General features: G+C 42.9%; 1 protein-coding gene across 1 annotated transcript; it reads right to left on the minus strand.

The window, feature by feature from the left end:
* Window positions 1-365: 365 nt before the first annotated feature.
* On the minus strand, window positions 366-18,215 carry LOC142492297 (sulfotransferase 6B1-like). The gene is made up of 6 exons (XM_075594969.1): window positions 18,120-18,215; window positions 17,691-17,780; window positions 8,938-9,064; window positions 8,674-8,768; window positions 3,433-3,589; window positions 366-543 (listed from the first exon to the last, which is right to left on the minus strand). Exons 1-6 carry the CDS (start codon window positions 18,213-18,215, stop codon window positions 413-415), a joined length of 696 nt encoding a protein of 231 aa, XP_075451084.1. The 3' UTR covers window positions 366-412.
* Between the last annotated feature and the right edge of the window lie 4,514 nt (window positions 18,216-22,729).

The following is a 22,729-nucleotide window of genomic DNA, read 5'->3' on the forward strand; positions in this document are numbered from 1 at the left end:
ATTGGGCCTGACAAGTCACAACTTCTAGCACTGTATGGCCGAGCCCCCCGCAGCCGCCGGGCTCCGGGACAATTGTCCTGGCTCTCCCACCTGTCAGTGTCCGGATCCTAGCACCTCCGTCTAAATTATATAAGACAGGGTGAGTGCAAGTTTGTTCTATTTTCTTTACTTTTGTTCTTGTACATAATGTCTAGAGATGTGCAAACTTTCACCCTAAATTTTCCCTTTTATATTCACGAAAAAACACATTCGCTTTTCCACTGGGGAACATTTCATCGTTAATCAGTCCCAATGTACAGTATAATTAACCCACAATGCAAAATAGCTTGGTATGGTGGTATCTTTATGTAAAATAAATGAAGGTAGCAGTGATACATTCTTTTATTTGAAGACATGTTTTAAGTAATGACTTTTAAAACTTGCAATATTTATTATAGTTCAACTTCTCTCCCAGCTTTGTTCCTGCTAGACACAGTTCAAACTTGGCATCCATCTCTTGGCTCTGAGCTTCAGTAAAAAGGCTGCTCCAGTCCCCTACGTCTCCTTTCAAAAGAGAAAACGAGTTAGCGTTCTGCCTTTACATACATATATTATTTAGCAGTTATGGACTTTATTTTCTTCCATATGATTGTGATTCAAATGTTCATTTGCATCTTTTACCTGTGAGCATTTTCTTATCTACTTATGCATTGAGGACACAACAATTGGTACACAAAAAATATTATATAAATGTTGAGCTTTTGTATTTGAGGAAAAAAAATTAACCGGGGAATGAACCTTTTGGCTCATTGAATCTGCTTGCATCACGATATGACATGTTTTTGTATTTGTGAGTTTTTATCACAGTCTACATTTATTCATTTTCTGTAGTGGCTGTGGTATAGGAGGGAGAAACCACCCATATACTGAAGTAACAGAAGTTATATAACAATAATGCTATTGAAAACAATGTTTAAGGTGAACGCATTATCTAAGACGTTGTTTTGTGCGTTCACTAGGTAATAACATCTGCTACATCTGTACTTATTGCAAGGGACTTCATTACTGTGTTAAATATATTTTACTGGGCTACTTTCCAAATAGATATTTTTTATACAAAAAAAGAGTTACATTTCTAATTCTTAAAAGGATACTATACATTCATATTGGTAAACACAAACTAACATCATTAGACAATTAATCAACTACAATTAATTTTGAATGTTATTATATTTAAAAAAATAATAATGAACCAGCTCTTTACAACCTTATGACAGTATATATGCCAGATGTGGGGGAACATTTTGAATCAATACTTTGAGTGCCCTCAGGGTGTAGAAACTATATCATAGAATCTGGCACTCCAGGGCCCCTTGATGTAGTTGCTATGTATAAAAAAAGCCTGCTGGTTTTACTAAGGGAAATCCCATCCTGCGCTCCGATGTGATCCACACTATGAGGAAAGGAAGGGATGTGACTCCTACCCATCTGTTCTGTCATCAGTGATGGAGCGACCACGTGATCGCGAACTGCTGGAGGGGTTATGCCACTCTTCTGCCACGGCCCCTCCGGTACTCTTATGGTTCCATAGTTACATAGTAGACGAGGTTGAAAAAAGACGTACGTCCATCAAGTTCAACCTATGCTAAATTTAGACAACAGATGCTTTATTCTATATCTATACTTACTTATTGATCCAGAGGAAGGCAAACACAAAACCCCATTAAGGGGAAAAATTAATTCCTTCCTGACTCCAAGAATTGGCAATCGGATTAATCCCTGGATCAACATCCTTCCCATGTATACTTATTTGGTATATCCCTGTATACCTTTCCCATCTAAAAAGATCTCCAACCTTTTTTTGAACAAATCTATTGTATCTGCCATCACAGTCTCCATGGGTAATGAATTCCACATTTTAACTGCCCTTACTGTAAAGAACCCTTTCCTTTGTTGCTGGTGAAATTTCCTTTCCTCCAACCTTAAGGGATGGCCCTGAGTCCTTTGTACTGCCCGTGGGATGAATAGATTTTTTGAAAGCTCCTTGTATTGTCCCTGAATATATTTGTATATAGTTATCATATCCCCTCTTAGACGCCTCTTTTCTAATGTAAATAAATCTAATTTAGCTAGCCTCTCCTCATAAGTTAGAATGTCCATCCCCTTTATTAATTTGGTGGCTCTTCTCTGCACTCTCTCTAGTTCCATAATGTCTTTTCTTAGGATTGGTGCCCAAAATTGTACTCCATATTCAAAGTGTGGTCTTACTAATGCTTTGTAAAGGGGCATAATTATGTTTACTTCCCTTCCATCCATTGCCCGTTTGATGCAAGATAAGATCATGTTTGCCTTTGCAGCTACTGCATGACATTGGGCACTATTGCTAAGCCTGCTGTCTACAAGCACTCCTAAATCCTTCTCCATCAAGGATTCCCCCAATATATCTCCATTTAATTTGTAAATCGCCTTTTTATTCTTGCATCCCAAATGCATAACCTTACATTTATCTGTATTAAACCTCATTTGCCATTTACCTGCCCACGTTTCCATTCTCTCCAAGTCCTTCTGAAGAGAAATTACATCCTGCTCTGATTCTATTACCTTACACAATTTAGTATCATCAGCAAAGATGGAGACTTTGCTCTCGATCCCAACCTCAAGGTCATTAATAAACAAGTTAAAAAGCAGGGGTCCCAGTACCGATCCTTGAGGTACACCACTCACGACTTTAGCCCAACCTGAAAAAGTTCCATTTATGACAATCCTCTGTTGTCTGTCCTTTAACCAGTTTTCAATCCAGGTGCATACTGTATATTATTACTGAGTCCAATTTTCTTTATTTTGTACACCAACCTCTTGTGTGAAACGATCAAAAAGCCTTTGCAAAATCTAAGTAGACCACATCAACTGCATTACCCTGGTCTAAATTCCTACTTACCTCCTCAAAGAAACAGATAAGGTTAGTTTGGCAAGATCTATCCTTCATAAATCCATGCTGACTATTACTAATAATTTTGTTTTCCATTAGGTATTCCTGAATATTATCCCGTATTAAACCTTCAAGTAGTTTCCCTACTATTGAAGTCAGGCTTACAGGTCTGTAATTCCCCGGGTGTGATCTAGCTCCCTTTTTAAATATAGGCACCACATCTGCTTTACGCCAATCTTGTGGTACTGAGCCTGTGGAAATGGAGTCCTTGAATATTAAATATAATGGTTTTTCTATTACTGAGCTTAACTCCTTGAGAACTCTTGGATGTATGCCATCGGGGCCAGGTGCCTTATTTACTTTAATTTTTTCATGTCGCTTATGAACTTCTTCCTCAGTTAACCAATTGGTCATTAATATGGAGGTTGTTAATATAAAGGTATTCATTAACGTCCAACAATATAAAATATAAAACTGGTTTTATCTACTGTAAATTAGTTTGTATTTGTTTTCCCATTACTTACCTTTACGGAACAAAGCATCAGCTATTATACCATGTGTCTCTTTAGATTTATCTTTCATAGATTTAAAGGTCGTTCGGTTTTCAATTAACAGAATTTGGTCCTCAGTCAAAGAGATCCCAAAGAATTTAGATATCTTCTTCAATTGCACAGGAAGGTCCTTCAATGAGAAAAATCACTTTAGCATAACAGACTCTTCACTTCAATAAAACATACACAATAACACGTCGCTCACCATAGACCAAAAACACAAAATATTATCTGGTGCAAGGGGGGAGGAGAATATAACATAGGCACAGACAAAAATGATAAGAGATCACAAAAAAACCCTAATAGTTGCACTCAAGATAAGTCACACTAAACGTAATAGCGTGGCCGCCATGAAGGCTTGAATAGCCAAACCCTCCAAATAGGGTCGACCGCAATTTGGTCACACACGAATACAAAAAAATAATAAAGTTTTAATGTAACAGATAAAATATGACAAAACACTTAAAATAATGATAAAATCCTATTGTGTAGAACGCTGGTTGTAAGTGAACATAAATATGCAGCCTGTCTAAAGCACATATAGTGTCTGAATGGAGTGTTGGCTGCTAATGGAACAGATATGCAGTCTATCTGTATCCACCCCTAGCTTCTGTATGTAACTATGTTTAACTGCTATAAGGTGGAACATATGTAGTTCATATGTAAAATAATTGGCTGTTGAAAAAGGAAAGTATGCTGTCTATCTGAATCCACATCTAACCTCCATGTGGAACTTAGGTTGTTTAATACTAATGAACATACAACCTGGCTGTATCCACAGTAAGCGTTCCCTACTATGTGTCTTGGGTACGCGTCCGGAAACAAGATCTATCTGCCTCGTGCACGTTACTGTCAACGTAATGACGTCACCGAAACTCCGACGTATGTTTCACGTGTTAACGCGCGCTTTCTCAAGGGGGAGGAGTGGATACAGCCAGGTTGAATGTTTATTGGTATTAAACAACCTAAGTTCCACATGGAGGTTAGATGTGGATTCAGATAGACAGCATACTTTCCTTTTTCAACAGTCAGCAGTAAAATATTTTACATACGAACTACATATGTTCCACATGTGCCTATGTTATCTTCACTTCAATATGAAGATTTAAATGTCCTATCCCCTTGATTATTTAGATGACCAAAAAATGGTAATATAGACACTGATATTCAGGCATCTACAGTACATCATCAAGGGGCAGGACAGATCGGACTGATATAAAAAAAATACAGTACAATATTACAATGGAAACAAAAGAAAACAGCGCACAACGCCAAATAGTGAAGCAAATTCAACAATATATTATAGAACCTGGCTGCATGAAGGGAAATCCCCTTGGGAGTGAAAGACTGACGTCCTGCCCCAGAATCAACTGAGCTGCATCAGCAGAGGGAAGCAAGCACCCGATTCTACAGTTAACAGCTGCCGAGTGGTAAACAGTGTGATACACACTACATGCCTTTTACCAACTTTTTTCATGTACGCAGATATATTACCCCCTTTTTAATTCTATAATATATTGTTGAATTTGCTTCACTATTTGGCGTTGTGCGCTGTTTTCTTTTGTTTCCATTCTCTTAGTGTGTGTGGGGTGCTGAGCCACCCTTGCGTTTACAGCTGCAGACGCCATTATCCCCAACACGGTTATGTGGCACTTATTATTTAATGTATAATTATCTCACTGTGGGAGTTGTGGTTTAATTTTTTATAATTTTTTTATCACTATATTGATGGTATAGTCACTGCACTGTATATATTTATACATTTAAACTTTATAGGTAGTTAGGTAGTAGCGCACAGTTTTGTTTTTTGTTTTTACAATATTACAATAAAGTACTTACCCCCCTTCATTACCTTAGTGGCTAACCAATAAGGTAATGACAAGGTTAATCCTTCCCATCACCCATCCCAGGAGGCTTAGCCACCCACTCCAGGGCAAATCCCATGTTCATCCACCCTCTACCATCAACAGGAGTATACCCTCCACCCCACAGTAATGGTCAATAGCTCTATTAGCCACTAAGGTAATGAAACTGGGGTAAGTAATGTATTTTAATATTGTATCAGTACTCTTATTTGTATTAGCCCAGTCTGTCCCTTGATGATGTAGATGCCCAAATATCAGTATCTATTTCATGAGGGGGAAAACTATAGGACCATAGTTGGTCATCTACATCAATGGGGGTGGAGAGGACATTTAAAAGATTTAAATGTTCTGTCCAATCTCATTGATGTAGATAACCTATTATGATCCTATGTTATCCCCCCTCATGACACAGATACCGATATATGGGTATCTGCGTCATCAAGGGGCTGGGCAAACTGTACTGACTGCTTTTCACCATCAGAGCTACTTTGGGGAGACACAGAGAGAGACTATTTATGTTCCTCTGCACAGCTCTTCCAGACTGGTGGCTTGCTTGGATTAACGCTGTGGGGGTCCCATTCAGAATCATGAACCCCCGCAGATTTAATCCTCCCTGGCCCCTTATGGTTTCTAGGGCCATGATCATGCATGGCGGCAGTCCGGTCCGGCCACATGTGTAGGGCTGCTTTACAGTGATTTGTAGACATTTAGAGCCTGATGAAGTATGGTTACCCATATGAAATGTGTTGGATTATCAGCTATTGCAAATAGATGTTTTAGCTGTTTTGTGCTTGTTTTTGAACTTTCCATTGGACACTTTGTATGCTTATTTAACCCTGAGAGGTGTAGATGCTGTAAGCCCTCTTCGTGTGCTTCCCATAGGCACTACTGCTGTGTTGTACTCTGCCGCACGCTGTGCTTCCTGAAACCGACCGCACTAACAACTAAGGTGTGACTTGTGAGTATCCCGTTTACAACGGAGCTTGTCAGCTGAGAGGGATCCCCCCTCTCCTCTCTCCCCTCTAAGCAGACAGCCGTCTTGTACAGCATTTGGGAGAAGGAGGAGAAAAGACACTAGCGGTAACAGAGCTTGTCAACTGAAAGGGATTCTCCTCTCCCTCCCTCCTGAGCAGGTATCTGTCTTGCATGGTGTAACAGGAACTTATCACTGTTGAGAAAAATTGTCTCTAAATCCAGCAGTGTGCTGGTTAATTGCACAGGCAATCAACCAGACTCCAAAAAAACAGAATATAGGTGCGCTACTACAATTTAACACTCTTACACACCACCCCAGTGAAAGTAATGTGATCTTTAACACTCTTACACACCACCCCAGTGAAAGTGATGTGAACAGTACAGCCCAGATCTATCGCAGTGGAACAAACTTTGTGCTACTATCCTCCGTTATGAAGGACTAAGAGGGTTATTGCCTACTTGGGACTTACCCACTATTTACCCTTACGGCGCCACTGGTGACTGAGCCACAGATCGATCGGGCTGGAACATCCTGTGGCAGATGTGGAACCCCCTTATGTGGAGACCCCATGATATATCAGATGACATCTGAGTAGAGACGAGTCGGCTGGTTGGTGCTTGGGTAATTTGTCCCTTGAAATGCTTCATTAATTCATCCTTGATGTATGCAGTTTACTTACCGTTTATTGTGCCTCACATTATATATTTTTAATACACTATGAGCGTTGTGCGCTGTTCTTTTGTGTTTAATCAACCAGACTCCACCTGACTGATTAGGACCGTTAGAAAAAGCCTGATATAAGAAACAGGAAGGAGATTTTCTTAGCCCACAACTTGGCTGACCAGAGGAAAAGATGTCTTGATGCACACAGAAGGACTGTATGCTGACAGCAAGACAACGGGACAAGACCTCTATACCTGGACACAGACATTTCCATAGCACACAAGGTTTCTGACACAGGAGAGCAGAGAACAGCTACAAGAACAGATAGGATACTTTCTTGTTGGACTGTTGAATATATGTGTATGGGTGTGTGTGTGTGTGTGTGTGGTGGTAATTAGCTTAGCTACCCACCCAGTTAGAGAGGGCTGGAGTAAAGGTACAGATATTCTCCAAAGCACAGTAGGCCCTTATTTTGTTTAGTTTTAATGTTTTGCCGTGTTAAAGGAACAGGCGCAATAAAGCCTTATTTCAGTTTCACCTTAAAACGGTCTCCATTGCATACCTCTGCACACATCTCCTACACATGGTGTTTAGGAGAACGAGGAAAGACACTAGCGGCACTGAGGGAGTTACAGCAAGTGCTTTTGCGACAGAAGAACCAGCTGTGTTTTTACTGGCATTACTTGGAGACAGAAGCATAGAGGATTCGATCTATACCAGCCTTGTGCAGTTGCCATTTGTCCTGTGGTCGCTGCCAGACATAGACATTATATTTATACACTTACCAGTGAGCCTACCAAAAGCTGGAAGCTGGACGGGGCATACTTATTTACCATCCCTACCGGACTCAGTGATTGAAGATAACCCTTTCCTGCGAGGATTCCTGCCCGACTGCGGTATTATGCTGGTTAATGAATGACATGTCCTATATTACTTTTGATCTTGTACGTGCATTACTCACACTCACCATTTGATTGATATATTTATTTTGCTTACTACACTATGAGTTGTGCGCTTTTCTTTTGTCTTTTTTTTTTTTTTTACTGTTCTAGCGTTACATGGTGGTGCCATCTTTTTGATTAGCAGCCGATTCCTTTATCCTGTATTCAGGTCGTGTATTTATTATATTATATTTTGCACACTCCTTACACTTTTGTATTTAATTCTTGCCTTTGGTGCGCAATTTTTTCTTTTCCTGTAGACAAGGTTCATGTCAGGTGAGACCTGGCACTTCTAGCTTATCAGCTACTTCTGTGTGAACAAAGAACAGAGCAAAAAGAAAAACATATCCATAGCTTTGATAAAGATTGTAAAATCTCTCTAGAGCATTTGTTTACTATTGAAATGTTCAAAGGTTAAAAAATATTGTAAAGTAGTAATACTTATCTAGGGGGATCATTCAGCTCCACTGTCCTTAAATAACTTTACTCATAAAAGGGAGTGCCTCTTAACCTCTTGAGGGATCAAGGCACCAGAGTGCCACAACCCTTCCGGCACTGGCCATCACTCCATCACTGACGATGGGGTGGAAGGGAAAGAGTCATCCCCCTTCCATTCCTCTTCATTATAGATCGTGTCCTGTGCTCCATTGGAGCGAAGGACGTGATCTCCCTACAAAAACAAGCACAAACTTTACGTGTCCGACCCCATAGTAGTTACATCTCAGAGCACCCAAAGGGTTAAAAGAAATCCATAGAAATCTGCACTCACCTCTTTCATCTCTTCAAACGTAATTATCAAGACATTCTCCTCATCAATGTGTTTGTTCCAGGCAAGAGCATGATCAAAATAGGATCCCCAGAGTACTAAAACATAGAGAGGTAATTTGTAAACTACTAAGAAGTACACAGAAACATAGAATTTTAACTGCAGAAAATAATCACTCTTTCTTATGCCACTCTTTCTATTAAATGCATGCATTTTTACATGATAATTCAAAATGTTAGTGACGGTCATAATACATGAAAACCCTACCTTTTCCATTCATGTAATCCTCGAAAAACAAATCCCAAGAACTGTAGGTAGGAAGCACCGGATTATTATTATAGAAATGAAAATACGAGACAGCCGTGTCTTTCGGATTCCGAAAAATGACTAAGGTCTGTTAAAAAAAAGCACAAAAAAATATATGAACATATTGTCTATAATCTGTGTTATTTTATAATATGCAAGTTAGGTATGTGAAATACTGTATTGTCTACTGTAGTTAGGAGTTTCTGCACTAAAGTGAGGTTTTGTAAGTAAAGAGTGTTAGCCAATGTTTCTATACATCTTGTGTATCTGTGTATCTTCTAGGAAATAATAAAAAAAATAGTGGGAATATTGTTTTGCCTGTTAACACCATTCTCTACTTTACATATATTATATAAAAAATACAACATATCTGAGCAACTTGTCAAAATTGGGCAAGGAGAGCAACTACTGTAGCATGCACCACACCTATTTAAATGACCAGATCTTAGTTCAGTCTAGTGGAGATTATCATGGATTTTGAACATAAGTATGTAGCAGGGCACTTTCCTTACCTCTGTAGGGAGCCAATTCCGTGGCTCAGGAGGATCGGGGGAAGTTGTGGCAGCCATCTTGCAGTTGGCGCCGCATGTGTAGTATGGACTGTGTGTAGCGTGGCGGCCATGTTGTGGTTGGCGCCGCTGGAAGGGGAGGGCCTGGAGACTAGTAAATCCTCTGCGGGACTGGAGGCCACGAGGTCAGTCCTGAGAGAGCCGTGGAAGGAGGAGGTAGTGTCCAGGGAGTTGGGAGCTTCCTGGACTAGGCCACTCTTTACCCCTAGGCCCTAGGTAGCCCCCTCATGGTAGCTAAGTGTGTGAGGGGTTCGCCCACAGTATAGGGATTACCCAATAGTAAGTTCTCCGCAGCGGAGCAGGACACCAGACTGTGCCACGAGTTACTCCGGCTGGAGACAGCACCGCGTGCGCGGCCTGGACATGAGGCGAGAGGGGATTGTTGTCGGAGACCCCGCGGCATGGGACCTGATCACCCCCATCTAGGACGCATCTAATGGTTAGGCCTGAACAAGGAAGGTAGAGTACACCAAATATACACAAGGGTAGCGCTGCCCTCACATATACACTTGGGACAAGGGAAGGCTCTGATGGACACAGGGTTACCGGTGCCCAGGGTATCTTAAGTATTGTGGGGGAGAGAAGCACCCTTATTATTGTTATTGTATTGCTATACTGTGGGATCACAGTAAAGACATATTGCATTACCTGTGTGAGTGTGATTTCTGGGGTATACAGTATAGGTATACCGGTTCCCATGAGGAGCTATCCCGCCAATGCTGGGATCCTCACGGGTCGAGGCGCTGCACCCATTCACATCAGGCTCCCCACTAGCGGAGGCTTGGTTTCCTGTAAGCCAACAGATAGCACCTAAGCGCATAACACCTGCGGTTTCCCTTAGGGGTAGGGAAAGGATGTTACAAGTATATTTAACTATCAATGCAGGCCTGTTATACCGATTACTCCTCCAGCTCTGGTGATATGAGGGGGGAGGGGCAGTGGAGTGTGCTGGTATAACAACCAGATGAAACATGTATTTTAAAGTCTGGAAGCAAAGATTTACAGTAACGAACTAGACCCTCCCATTGTACAATAGCAAAAATGTATTTACTAATAAAATGTAACACATTTTTACTGACATTTTCCACCACATTATGAAAGCAGAGCTTTCTGTCAAATTCAAATTACCTACAAAATTCCCCTTCTCTCCTTCAGGACTTCAGAATCCTCAGCTCCTCCTTCTAGCACATTCAAGCTATGCCCACTATGATGGTAGGGGCAGTCTGGAATGCATATTGAAGGTTAAGCCTGCTGGTTGTCCCTACCCATCAAGATGGTAGCCTAGGTTATAGGCATATATGGCCATTTTATGTAGCCGAATGTATACTGTGTTTCCTCCATGTAGACAATTTATTCCCTGTGTTGATTCGGTTGATTTTGTAAAGCTCCATTGTGTGGTGGGTGAATAATTCACTCAGCCCAGCCAGCACACAATAATGTCTTGGACTGTAATCTAATCTGGGCTAGGTGATGTGCTTGGGAACACCAGGGAAGTAGGAAAGGGCGTGGACTCAGGTTGGGGGACATGTATTTAAAAACCAGAGCTTTTATTCATCCCTAACTCTGAGGTGCCTATCTCGGTGGCAGATATGATTTGGAAACGGGGAACCAAGGCCTAGATTGTAGCCCTGATCTCCATTGGTCAGTGTGAACTCTCCTTAAGCCTGCATTTGTGGGCTGTCCTAAAGCACTATAACTCCCCACAGCCCTGATTGCTCCATCTCAGGCGAGCCCTTGCCCTCTTATTGTCCAGCAAAGACAATTTCTTTACTGATTTGTCGACACCTGGTCTTTCATGGTTTCAGATGAGGTTGGGAAAGTATGTAAACAGATGCTGATCAGGGCTCCACAGTTATTCAGAGTTTTTCCTTTGTTCATAGCTAGTCTTGGTGTCAGAGACTAGTGGAAGATTTGAACCTGCAAGCGGGTGGCTATCATCCCAAGGTACTGGTATACTGTGATACGGACAGATCATGGATGACATCCTGGGTAAGCTAGCTATGTCAGAGCCTAGTACCTAGTGAGCTAGTATTCCCCTGTAACGGTTTTTCTGGACCCTCCTGACCCACCCAATCTCAGATTGGCCCCTGTGGTCTAACCGGTCCCCATTACATGGTCGTGTCTGGTGGTGCACCTGTTGGCAACAGGACTCCTGAGTCACCCACATGATGGTGTTTGGGGGATGTCAACCCAGACAGGCAGCTGAGGTAGTGTGCATGAGTCCTACCTACATACAGTGCAGCGCCTCCACCTCATCAGGATCTCTGCGTCCGCAAGGAGATGGTTCTGATGAGGAACTCCTCTGTGGTGCCTTCCTCTGTGGAGTAACTTCACACTCACACATGGGGGTTCTTGTGAACAAGGGCATCTTTATTGATGGTATAGGCAGACTGCCCCTCGCAGCAAACAGCTTAGCCGCTCATCTTCTTCAGTGCTCTCCTTTCAGAAGATCTGCCCTCCCAATGGATTTGGATCACCTCTCCCCTCAGGGAGATCACCACCTGTGCCAGGTCCCTGGACACAGGGTAGGCCCTGCCAGCCTTACTGCTGCAGGTCAGACTACTTGCTGTAGAATCCTTTTCTGGAACTCTTAATTAACACACTTGACCTCTTTCTTGACACACTAACTTTGGGCAGTGCTGTGTCTTATATACCTTAGGAAACAGCCACATCTCTGATGTCACTAACAGTGGACTCAGAGCCTGTTGCCACTCCCCTTGACTATATATGACACCTCACCAGGGTGTGAGGGCAAACCTCCATGATTGATACTGGCAATCCTGTATACTTACCAAGCTTACTGCTAGAATGAGAGAGAACTGTATACCATTTTTACACGTGGCTACACCCCCATAATTTAACTTGTGGTTGTCCGCTCACCAATTTAAGTAATATATTGAATCATAAGTCAAGACACAGCCGGTGCATAGGAATGGTGTTACACAGAAACACAAAACCAGGAGATCACAGAATCTCCCAAAAGATCTCTAGTAGTTGCACTCCATGGCTGCTGAGATAAAGGGGGTTAAATACTCCCCGACACAATGTCTAATTGGCTTATAGAGATGCACAAAGTAACCCGGTAACCGTCCTCCCACAGTGCTGGGAGCAGTTACTTTGTGTACCTCTATAAGCCAATTAGACATTGTGTCGGGGAGTATTTAACCCCCTTTATCTTAGCAGCCATGGAGTGCAACAACTAGGGATCTTTTGGGAGATTCTGTGGTCTCCTGGTTTTGTGATTCCCGCATAACTCTCTGTTTTGGTAAGTTAAAGCTGCAGTTCAGTTTATTTTTTATTTTTTTTTAATTTATTTTTTTAATTCAATAGTTTCATGTGGGCAATCTCTAATTACCTAAAGAACTGTATAGCTGCCAGTCAAATCATTTTCCATGTATTGATTGGCGAAATCTTTAGATATGGGATATGTTTTTCCTCTGCTTCTGTCACTCAGTGGAAGCTCATGAATATTCATGAGCACTCCTGCACTGACATGTGCAAGAGGGAGGGCAGGGCTCACAAAGGGGTGTGCCAGGGCTTGTGACAGGACATGAAGGGGCTGTGCCTTAGCAAATGGTTGTTAAAATAGAATACAAGAAAATTGGTCTTTCAAAGTTGTTTTTTTAAAACAGAAAATGCTAAAAGTATTTTTTCTTACTACAGAACTGATTTATTAAAAAAACCCACACATGCAGGATATTGACTGAACTGCAGCTTTAAGCTTTCTATTGTGCACTGTGTTGCTCGTGTTTGCTCTGGGCATAATAAACTCCATTAATTTAACTCCTGTCTGGTGCTTGCGCTCGGTGTAATTGTCTGGTCTCCCATTACACCCATGTTAAAATCTGCTCTAGACCGGCTCTTCTTTTCGCCATTCTCCTATACTGCTTCTCTATGCATAGAGCTTTCACTTGTCACTCCCTATCTAAGGAACGCCTATGCCTTCCCTATCTGCCAAGCTTTTTTTCTCCCCATCTGGAAGACAAACTGTACATAAAAAGTATTTTTGAATAAATGCTTTAAAATTACTTAACTAACCAGTACATAGGCACGTACAGTACAATACCTATTAGCAATGCTCTGTAAACATCACCAACATACTCCACCTCGTTCTGCCTCAAAACATACCACTTAGCCAACATCAATAAAGGAGTGCTGAGCTTTAGCCTCAGTCGTATGAATGCTAGCAAAAGTTTGCTAAACCTTGGTTGATCTAGGCCTTAGATTGTAAACTCCTTTGGGGTAAGGAATGCATTTTACCTTATTTTTTATTGTCTTGTGTATTTTGTATTTTTCTCTTTGCACACTGATGTCTTTGTATCAAAGCTGTTGGCGCTATGTAAATATGGAACACATAATATGTATTGTTTGCATCCTAATTTGGAGAGATAAAAAGCCCTCAATATGAACACCATGGAAGAAAGAAAAGGGTGGGTGGATATGATAGAAATGTAAAAAAGCTGTGTGTGCTGTGCACGCGCATAGTAAGTGAAACTTCTTTGTGTGTTGTCAGCAACATATAAAGTAACAATAATATTATTACTGCTTAGAGCATGAGTAAATTTGATTGGCGGGGTAATGTTTATTGGGCGGTGTTCGGCGCATCACTGGGGTGTGTGTCAGTCAGTGTGTGTGTGTGTGTCAGAGTGTGCGTGCGTGTGTCAGTGTGCGTGCGTGTTTATGTTTGCGTGCGTGTGTATGTGTGCCAGTGTGTGTGTATGTGTGTCAGTCAGTGTGTGTGTGTGTCAGTCACTGTGTGTGTATGTGTGTCAGTCAGTGTGTGAATGTGTGTCAGTCAGTGTGTCTGTGTGTCAGTCAGTGTGTGTATGTGTCAGTCAGTGTGTGTATGTGTGTCAGTCAGTGTATGTATGTGTGTCAGTCAGTGTGTGTAAGTGTGTCAGTCAGTGTGTGTGTGTGTCAGTCAGTGTGTGTGCGTGTGTGTGTCAGTCAGTGCGTGTGTGTGTCAGTCAGTGTGTGTGCGTGTGTGTGTCAGTCAGTGCGTGTGTGTGTCAGTCAGTGTGTGTGCGTGTGTGTGTCAGTCATTGTGTGTGTCAGTCAGTGTGCGTGCGTATGTGTGTCAGTTTGCGTGCGTGTGCGTGTCAGTGTGTGTGTGTGTGTGTCAGTCAGTGTGTGTGTATTTGTGTCAGTCAGTGTGTGTGTGTGTGTGTATGTGTGTCAGTCAGTGTGTGTGTGTATGTGTGTCAGTCAGTGTTTGTGTGTGTGTGTGTGTGTGTGTCAGTCAATGTGTGTATGTGTATGTGTCAGTCAATGTGTGTATGTGTGTGTCTGTCAGTATATGTGTGTCTCTCTTTCTGTGTCCTGCCCCCTCTCTCCTGACTCCCCCCACCCCAGGCGGAGGTGCGGACCCGCAGCGGCTGTCTGAGTTTCCTGACTCTCTCTTCTCCCCCCCCCCCCCCGCCCCCGGGAGACGCGGCCACACCGGCCTCGGAGACACACACATTCATACGTTACACACATACACACAGCCGGGGAGACAAACGCTGGGGTTGCGTGCACGCAGGACCCCGGACTCGGCGGCTGCTGCTGGGCTATAAGGTTGTCCTCGGGTGTGAGGAAGGTGCCGGCCATGTCCAATGGGGACGGGATGCGGGTCCTGGCCGTGTTCATATCGGATATCAGGAACTGTGAGTACCCGGGCAATTAATGCGTGCCAGGGGGTAATTAATGCGTGCCAGGGGTTAATTGTGTAAAGGAAACCTGATATCAATGGCATAGAGCAATAGATTATTTATTTATTTATAAAAAAAATTACCAGGAAGTAATACATTGAGAGTTACCTCTCGTTTTCAATTATGTCCTGGGCACAGAGTAAAACAAATAATACATGGTTACAAATACAGTTACATAAATGAACAGGGTATACATTATATACAAGACATTGCATGCACAGTTAAAGATAATTTATATTATGGGCGAATGAAACAGTTACAGACCAGATTAAAATGTGAGACAGCCTTAGATTTGAAAGAACTTAAACTGGTGGTGGATGTGAGAGTCTCTGGTAGGTTCAGAGAATCAGGGTCGGGAATTAAATTGATTCTGTGCCATGGGCAGTTGTAAGGTCATCCCTAAACTGTTGTGGGTTAAAGTTTTTAAATGTTTTAGTGAGGAGAACTTTAGGGCTTGAATGGGGCGGTTTAATTTTCCTTACACAGTACACTATTGCATGGTCACTGAAAATGTCAGGAAGAATGCCATAGGATTGGATTCTGCTGAGGTTTGAGGCGAGAATCCAGTCTAGCAAGGAATGGTTATGCGATTTCAGGTTTATCCGTGTGGGTTGGGAAATGAGTTGTGATAGGTTAAGTGACTTGAGTTGTATCTGGATTTTGTGGTTTTTAGGGTCAAGCCAATTGAAGTTGAAATCCCCAAGAACTAGCAGCTCACTCTTCTCATTCAGAGAGGAAATGGAGCCAAGAGATTGGGTGATATCAGTCAGGGATTGTAGAGGGGCTTTAGGGGGGCGGTAGATGCCAGCAACCAAGATGGGCTTAGAAAAGGGGAGGCACATTTTGCCAACTAGAATTTCAAAAGAGGGTGGGCTTGGTGGGTAATTTAACAGTGTAAATTTTAAGGTGTCTGCAATATAAAATAACACCCCTCCTCCTCTCTTTGACCTATCTCTCCTAAAAATGGAGTATCCCTGAATGGCGATATTTGCATCAGGGGTTTTAGGGGTTAGCCATGTTTCTGTAAGAACGATGGCTTTGGGTTTATGCATAAGGCACCAAGCACTTAGTTCGTCCAGTTTGAGCAGCAGGCTCCGGGTGTTTATATGGGCGACAGATAGCCCTTTTTGGAATTTAAAGGTGGAATTCACAGGGGCATGGAACAGAGCTGAAATGGGAGGACCTGGGTTAGGTTCAATATCACCTGCTAAAGAGAGTAACAGTACGAGTAGGAATTTGGGTAGTTGTTTGGAAGTTGTAAATTTGTGATGTTTGCCATTAGAGTGAGCAGTGGTTGGTGCATGGGTGCATGCAAGGCAGTGTAATGGGAAGGGGGCAATTGCTGTTTGTGAAGGGACAGATACAGAATACGAGGGGGGGAGAGAAGGCAAATGCGGCATATTACTGAGAATCATTAATCAAGGGGGCAAGTATTGTGTGTGAGATGCATGTTGAGGTGTCAGAAACTATAAAGGGGCAAATTGAGGATGCTGGTAGGGAAGTAATGCGGGCGAAGGGGCAATTTGTGTGACGGGGGCAATGGTTGTAATTAGCTGACACGTGTATAGTGGTTACTAATGTATAAGGGGCATTTATTTTGTAAAGGCCGGGCATATGTGAGGGGCAGATACTGTGCTTAAGAGGGCCCCCCCTCCGGCAGTGCTGCGTGGGAAGCGGTGTGCTCAAACCCCCCGCTTCCCACGTTACCAGAGCAGGAGCCAACGTGTCTGTGCGCACATGCGCAGAATATGCTGACAGCGCAGCGGCCATTAGGAGCGGCGCCGGCGGCGATATCTGTTCGGTTACCCTCCATGATCCAGGGGCTCCTCTCCTCCGGCCCCGGCGGCGCTCAGTCAGCGGGACACAGGGAAGGGGAAGCGGAGGTAGAGAAGAGGGAGGTGAGAGGCTGAGCAGCGGCTCCTCCTCTCAAAGCTGGAGGACTTGCGGGGCTTCCGCCATCTTACTACACCCGCAGCACCGGAAGCTCTGTGCCAGCCATCTTGGTATACCCATGGCAGCGGACGTGTGGGGGTAACGGCGGCCGTTAGGAGCATGTCACAGAAGGCGTGTGGGGGGTGTGGGAGCCGTGACGTCACGTCACTACCGTTTCATTTTTCGTCTCCATCTCTCCAGTTTTGCCCCATCAGAATAGGTGTCACTAAAGAAGTTTCACTTCAATAATTCAAAGCTATCAATAAAGTATCAAGGGGAATCTGATACATTTATTCAGAGAAAACAGAATGCTAGAAGAGTAGGTCATGCACTGAAACTGGAAGAAAAATCTGAAGAACTAGAGGTTAACTCAACAAGGTAGTGGATCCGTGGAAAAGTCTCACAGGAGAGGCGGTGAAGACAACAACAGTAAAGGAAATAAACGCGCTTGGGAAATAGACAAAATAATAATAAATATTCAGAAGAGCTAGTGATGAAGTAATGTCATTATAGCTGCACTTACCTTAACTTTCTTCTCAAACAGGGATTTCGGGATGTCATCATAATATAGATGTGAAGCAAAAACTCTTGGTGAAGGTCGGTCTTTCATTTTCTAAGAGGAAAAAAAAATCATATAAAATGAAACGTACGGTTCTATATTTGTAAGCCAGTCATCACACGGACATATGAAAATGTGTAAGCACAAACATTAATTCATTTGCTGATAGTAGCAGCAATATATTACCCTCTGACATTTCTGGCTGCTGATCCCTAACGTAAGTACTTATTGCTCTTTAACCCTACTGAACAAATATATGAACACACTGATGCACACAAAGTAATTCACTGACACTTGCTAAATGCACACACAAGGCACTGCTACTTTTGCATTCTCACACAATTATATAAATACATGCCGACCTATACATGCTCATATACTGCTGAAATTTACCTGTGTTTCTTCGCTTACAAGGATGCTTACGTACAGTAGGTGCACGCACAACAACATCCATACAAATGAGTGGCATGTTGCATATGAATGCCACATATTGCACGATCACTTAATATATACCCCTATGACTTTTAAAAATGAGTATCTTTTGCTAACTGAATTTTTATTGTTTTTCTCTCCCTCGTATGGAGAAAAACTATGACAGATTATAACACAAGTGTACTGTATTATCCATCTAATATCAAATATCGTCCCCAAATCACCTTCGTAACAGCAGTAACATAGTTGTGGTTTTCTGAGAAGATTGTCAAGTAATAGAGAAGAAACAGGACTTTAAAAAAAGAGTCCCACTTAGATTTCCAAAAAATACTTTGCAAACAAATTACCAATAAAATTAGCTCCTTAAAGCAATCATCTATGCTGCTCATTTTTTTTACACACATGTACTGTATTATTACAGTCAGGAGCACGTGGTGCGAAACGCATAGAGGTCACGACAGGTCATCCTGCGCGTGTTTGCTGAGAGGCTGAGACGGAGCCTGCCTGAGGCTCTAGTGGTGGCTGTTTTCATCTTCCCTGGTGCCGTGATACGGATCCTGTACGGTCATCAGTGGACCCCCACCTTTGCCTTAGTGTGAGTGTTCGTTTCCCCCTGTCAGCGGTATTATAGCTCTCTATGGCGGTTTTTATTTAAATTCCCTTGGGCTGTTAATACTCTCTTTGTTTATTTTTAACATTGATTGTGTTTTTCTTTTGTTGTGTGTGTTTCACTGTTTTAGGGTATTCTATGTTTAGAGACCATATGTATGGTTTATATATCTGGGCAGTTAACCCATTGAGCTGAGGAGGGGTTGGATCCTCTCAGCTGTCTATGTGTTTGTTTTAATTAAAATAATACTAATTCTATCCCTTGTGCGCATTTGTGCATTTTTTCTTCTCTGTTTCTCAGGGTGTCCTCCCCCCTTTTAGGGGGGATCACCTCTGAAGTGGGAGCTTCTGGGGAGACGCTCCATGCACGTGCAGCACAGGGATCTTTCCAACCAATACATCTGCAGCACGAGCGCTGAATATCCTTCTCTCTGCTTTCCAGTGTTTAGTGGATATACGCTTGATCTGCCACTATCTCTTGTTGTATGTGCGCAGACACCTTATTTGCTTTTTGGTTGTTGTTGTTGTGGCATTCTTGGCTTGTAAAAGTGTGTACATGTGACAGGATGGCCTCACGGTAGGGTCAGTAAGAGTCTAAACAAGGTGTTAGGCTTAACCTTCAGTGGTTTATTTTCCATTTTTTATAAGATGCATCCGTCCCTTCTGACTTTAAAGGGCCTATTCAGGTAGCTTCGACAAGTTACTTAACGCTTGTAAAGTGCACTTTACAAATGATTTTGCAAGTGTAGCTATTCAGAAAGCTGTGATAACATGTCAAAATAGCCTGGAAACTGCCTTTTTATAAGTGTTATCACTCTTGCAAAAATAAACCGAGCGGTAGGTCAAAAAATGCTGAAACTTGCATTTTTTTTGCAACACAAGTTTATTATAACTATATAAAATAACAATATGGAGCCATTTAGGTAAAGGGGAAGAATATTTAGGCCACGTGGTCCTTCGCTAATCTGCCATCAATTTCTATGTTTTGTTATCTGCATTACCACTGGTCTATGATGTCTCCAAAAAGGGCTGGCTGTGAATATTACGTGGCTCAGTGCTTCTCCTCACTCTCCTCCAGCAGGGTCCAATGTCAAATGACGTTGCCTTACCATGGCAACAGACATCATGTGACATTGTGACGACATGCATCATCATGTTGTCATGGCAATGCTACGCCATTTGATGTCTCGACGCCATGATGAGGGACCCTCCAAGGAGATGGTTGAGTAGAAGGTAAGAGACATTTACAGAGGCTCCGCGTTCTCCCAGTTGTTGTGGGGAAGAGCCTCTGTAACACGGGGCTTGGTGCAGTGGCCCCGATGGGACTGCCATAAAGCCGGCCCAGTCTCCAAACACTAGTAATCTTTCATTATATGGAGCTTTCCAACCCTTCCTAAAGAGCAAGTAACAAGCCAAGGAGTGGGACTGACTTCTGATTCACCCTTTTTGATTATCTGTTGCTATAAATTAGAAGAAATAAATGTGACAAAGAGCAATTTTTCTAAAGTAGATGTAAACAGAATGCACCATTTTTTTTAAAAAGAAAGAATACTTTGCCCAGTACTAAGTAAAGGAAAAATTGGGATATAGAGGGACGTGCGTTGGTGTTTTTTACTTTTGTTCTTGAAAAACCATACTGGATCAGCACTCTCAAAAAAAATAAGAGTAAATGATAGACTCATGTTTTCCTTTTGGCTTAATTAAGCCTGACTAAGGGGCCATGAGGTCTTAAACCGTTACTCTATTTTGCATAGTTAACAGTTTGTGTCAGTTCCTTTCTTTGTGTGTCCTATTTTTTTGTATTTCTGCTAGTTTTTTTTTGGATACATTAAAGAAGAAACTTGTTGAGACCAAAAGGAAAACATGAGTATCATTTTCTCTTAATTATTTTTTTAGTGCTGATCCAGTATGTTTTTTTTTTTATAATTGTATGCATCCAGCGGTATAAAGTAGATGTAGGATCCTAGCCAGGGCCGCAGACACATTTCTCAAGACCCAGGACTAGAATTTTGACCGGTCCCCCACCCCCCCATGTTGTTGGCCTTACTAGCCTCCCCCCTTTCATATCTCCTTGCCAGCCCCCTCCTCTATCCCTTCCTCTCACACCTCCTCTATCCCCCTGTAATAGCGACTTATCCCTGTTTTAGAGAAAAGCTGCCTCAGAGCTCTGAATCCAGCATGGAGCTAGATAACTGCAGCCACTCAATTAGTCAGTCTCCACCTGGACTAATCAGAGCTCTGTGAAAGAGCGTTGTGTGAGACACAGGAGGGAGATTTTCTTGGCACAGTAATATCTGGGCTGACAGAAGGAGAGGAGAGTATTGAGAGCACAGGAGGGCTGTGTTCTGAGAGCAAGACACAAGGAGACCAGACCTTTTTTCCTGGACACAGAGGACCCAGGAATCTGCCAGAGTCAGGACCCTCAATCACACCAAGACACCTGGACACCCCTCACATGAAGGACAACCTGCTTTAAGGTACTGCAGAGACTTTGGGGTGATTAGTGGGTAAGGGGCTTCCCCCCCCCAGCCTTGCTGAGAGGGACTGAGGAAGTACGTTAGCCCTTACAAAGAGATAGGTGTTTGTTGTTTTTCTATATTTGTGTTTGCTGTGCTGTTTAAAGGGACAGGCTCAATAAAGTCATACAGTATGTTAATTTCACCCCTAACTGTCTCCATTTGCATACCTCTGTACACTTCTCTTACACCTCCTCTATAAGCCCTCCTCTATCCCCCCCCCTCTCGAGCCACTTCCTCTACACATGTATTTTTCTTCCCCTCCTCTTTACTCACTCTCCTACCTCCCTATCGCTTAATTACCCTCCTCTCCCTCAACCACACACAGGCACTTCCCCCTCACACACACAAAATACTACCGCCCCCCCCCCACACACACACACAAAACAATACCCCCCAGCCACACAAAATACACCCCCCTCCCCCCACATACTGTAGGGTTGCCAGGTGGCTTCTCCAAAAATACTGGACACAATGGTGAAAAATGCACTCGAAAAGTCGGTGTGGAGGTATGTTATTCATAAATGATCAGACCGTTACGTCATTTTTTCTAAATTTCACTCCAAGTATGCACCAATTTGAACCATTTCATATTCTATTTCGTAAAAAATTCTGGGGCATTTTTTATGAAATAGAATATGAAATGGTGCAAATTGGTGCATACGTGGAGTGAAATTTAGAAAAAAAAATTACAGAATGGACAGATCATTTATAGATAACATACCTGCAGTTATACATAGCCAGCAATACTGGTCTTAATGCTTCTCTCCCACTACTACCAAGATTGTTGCAATCCCCCTCATACTCTCACTCCCCCTTATCTTCTCAACCCCTCTCACCGCTCCTCATTCTCTCACACCCCTCCTCATCCTCTCACCCCCTTATCCCCTCACCCCCCTTCACCATCCTCTCACACCACCACCCACCTCCTCCCTCACCACCACCCCTCCCCTTCCTCACCACCACCACTCCTTCTTCTTCCTCCTCCTCATCCCTTCCTGGTATCTTATCTGTGGAGCTCCTACTGGCAGACAGGGACACAGTGGAGCTCTTCTCTCCTCTCCCACATGTAAAGCTGGAAGGAAACTACATTTCCCGGCAAGCAAATAGGGCAGCCGTACACGCTCCTTAAGGATGTAAAGCCCTCCCATTGGTCAGTCTTCTCCTTGGGGGGGACAGGAGGTGGTGACACTGCCCATTTCCATTGGTTACAAGACGCTGCAGCCTGCAGTAGACTCATTCTGCCGCTTCTGTATCAGAGGTAAGAGCGGGGACCCTGCACCCGGGCACCCTCTGCACTCGGGCTTCCCGCCGCACGTCCAGAGAGGGAGAATATGGACACATGCATGTCTGGTACTACCTCTAATTTTTTACCGGACTGAGGGAAAATGACTGGTCTGTCCAGTTCAAAACTGAACACCTGGAAACCCTACCCCCACAGCCAAC

The sequence above is a fragment of the Ascaphus truei genome, chromosome 4 (genome assembly GCF_040206685.1).
Source record: "Ascaphus truei isolate aAscTru1 chromosome 4, aAscTru1.hap1, whole genome shotgun sequence".
In the NCBI taxonomy this organism is placed as follows: domain Eukaryota; kingdom Metazoa; phylum Chordata; class Amphibia; order Anura; family Ascaphidae; genus Ascaphus; species Ascaphus truei.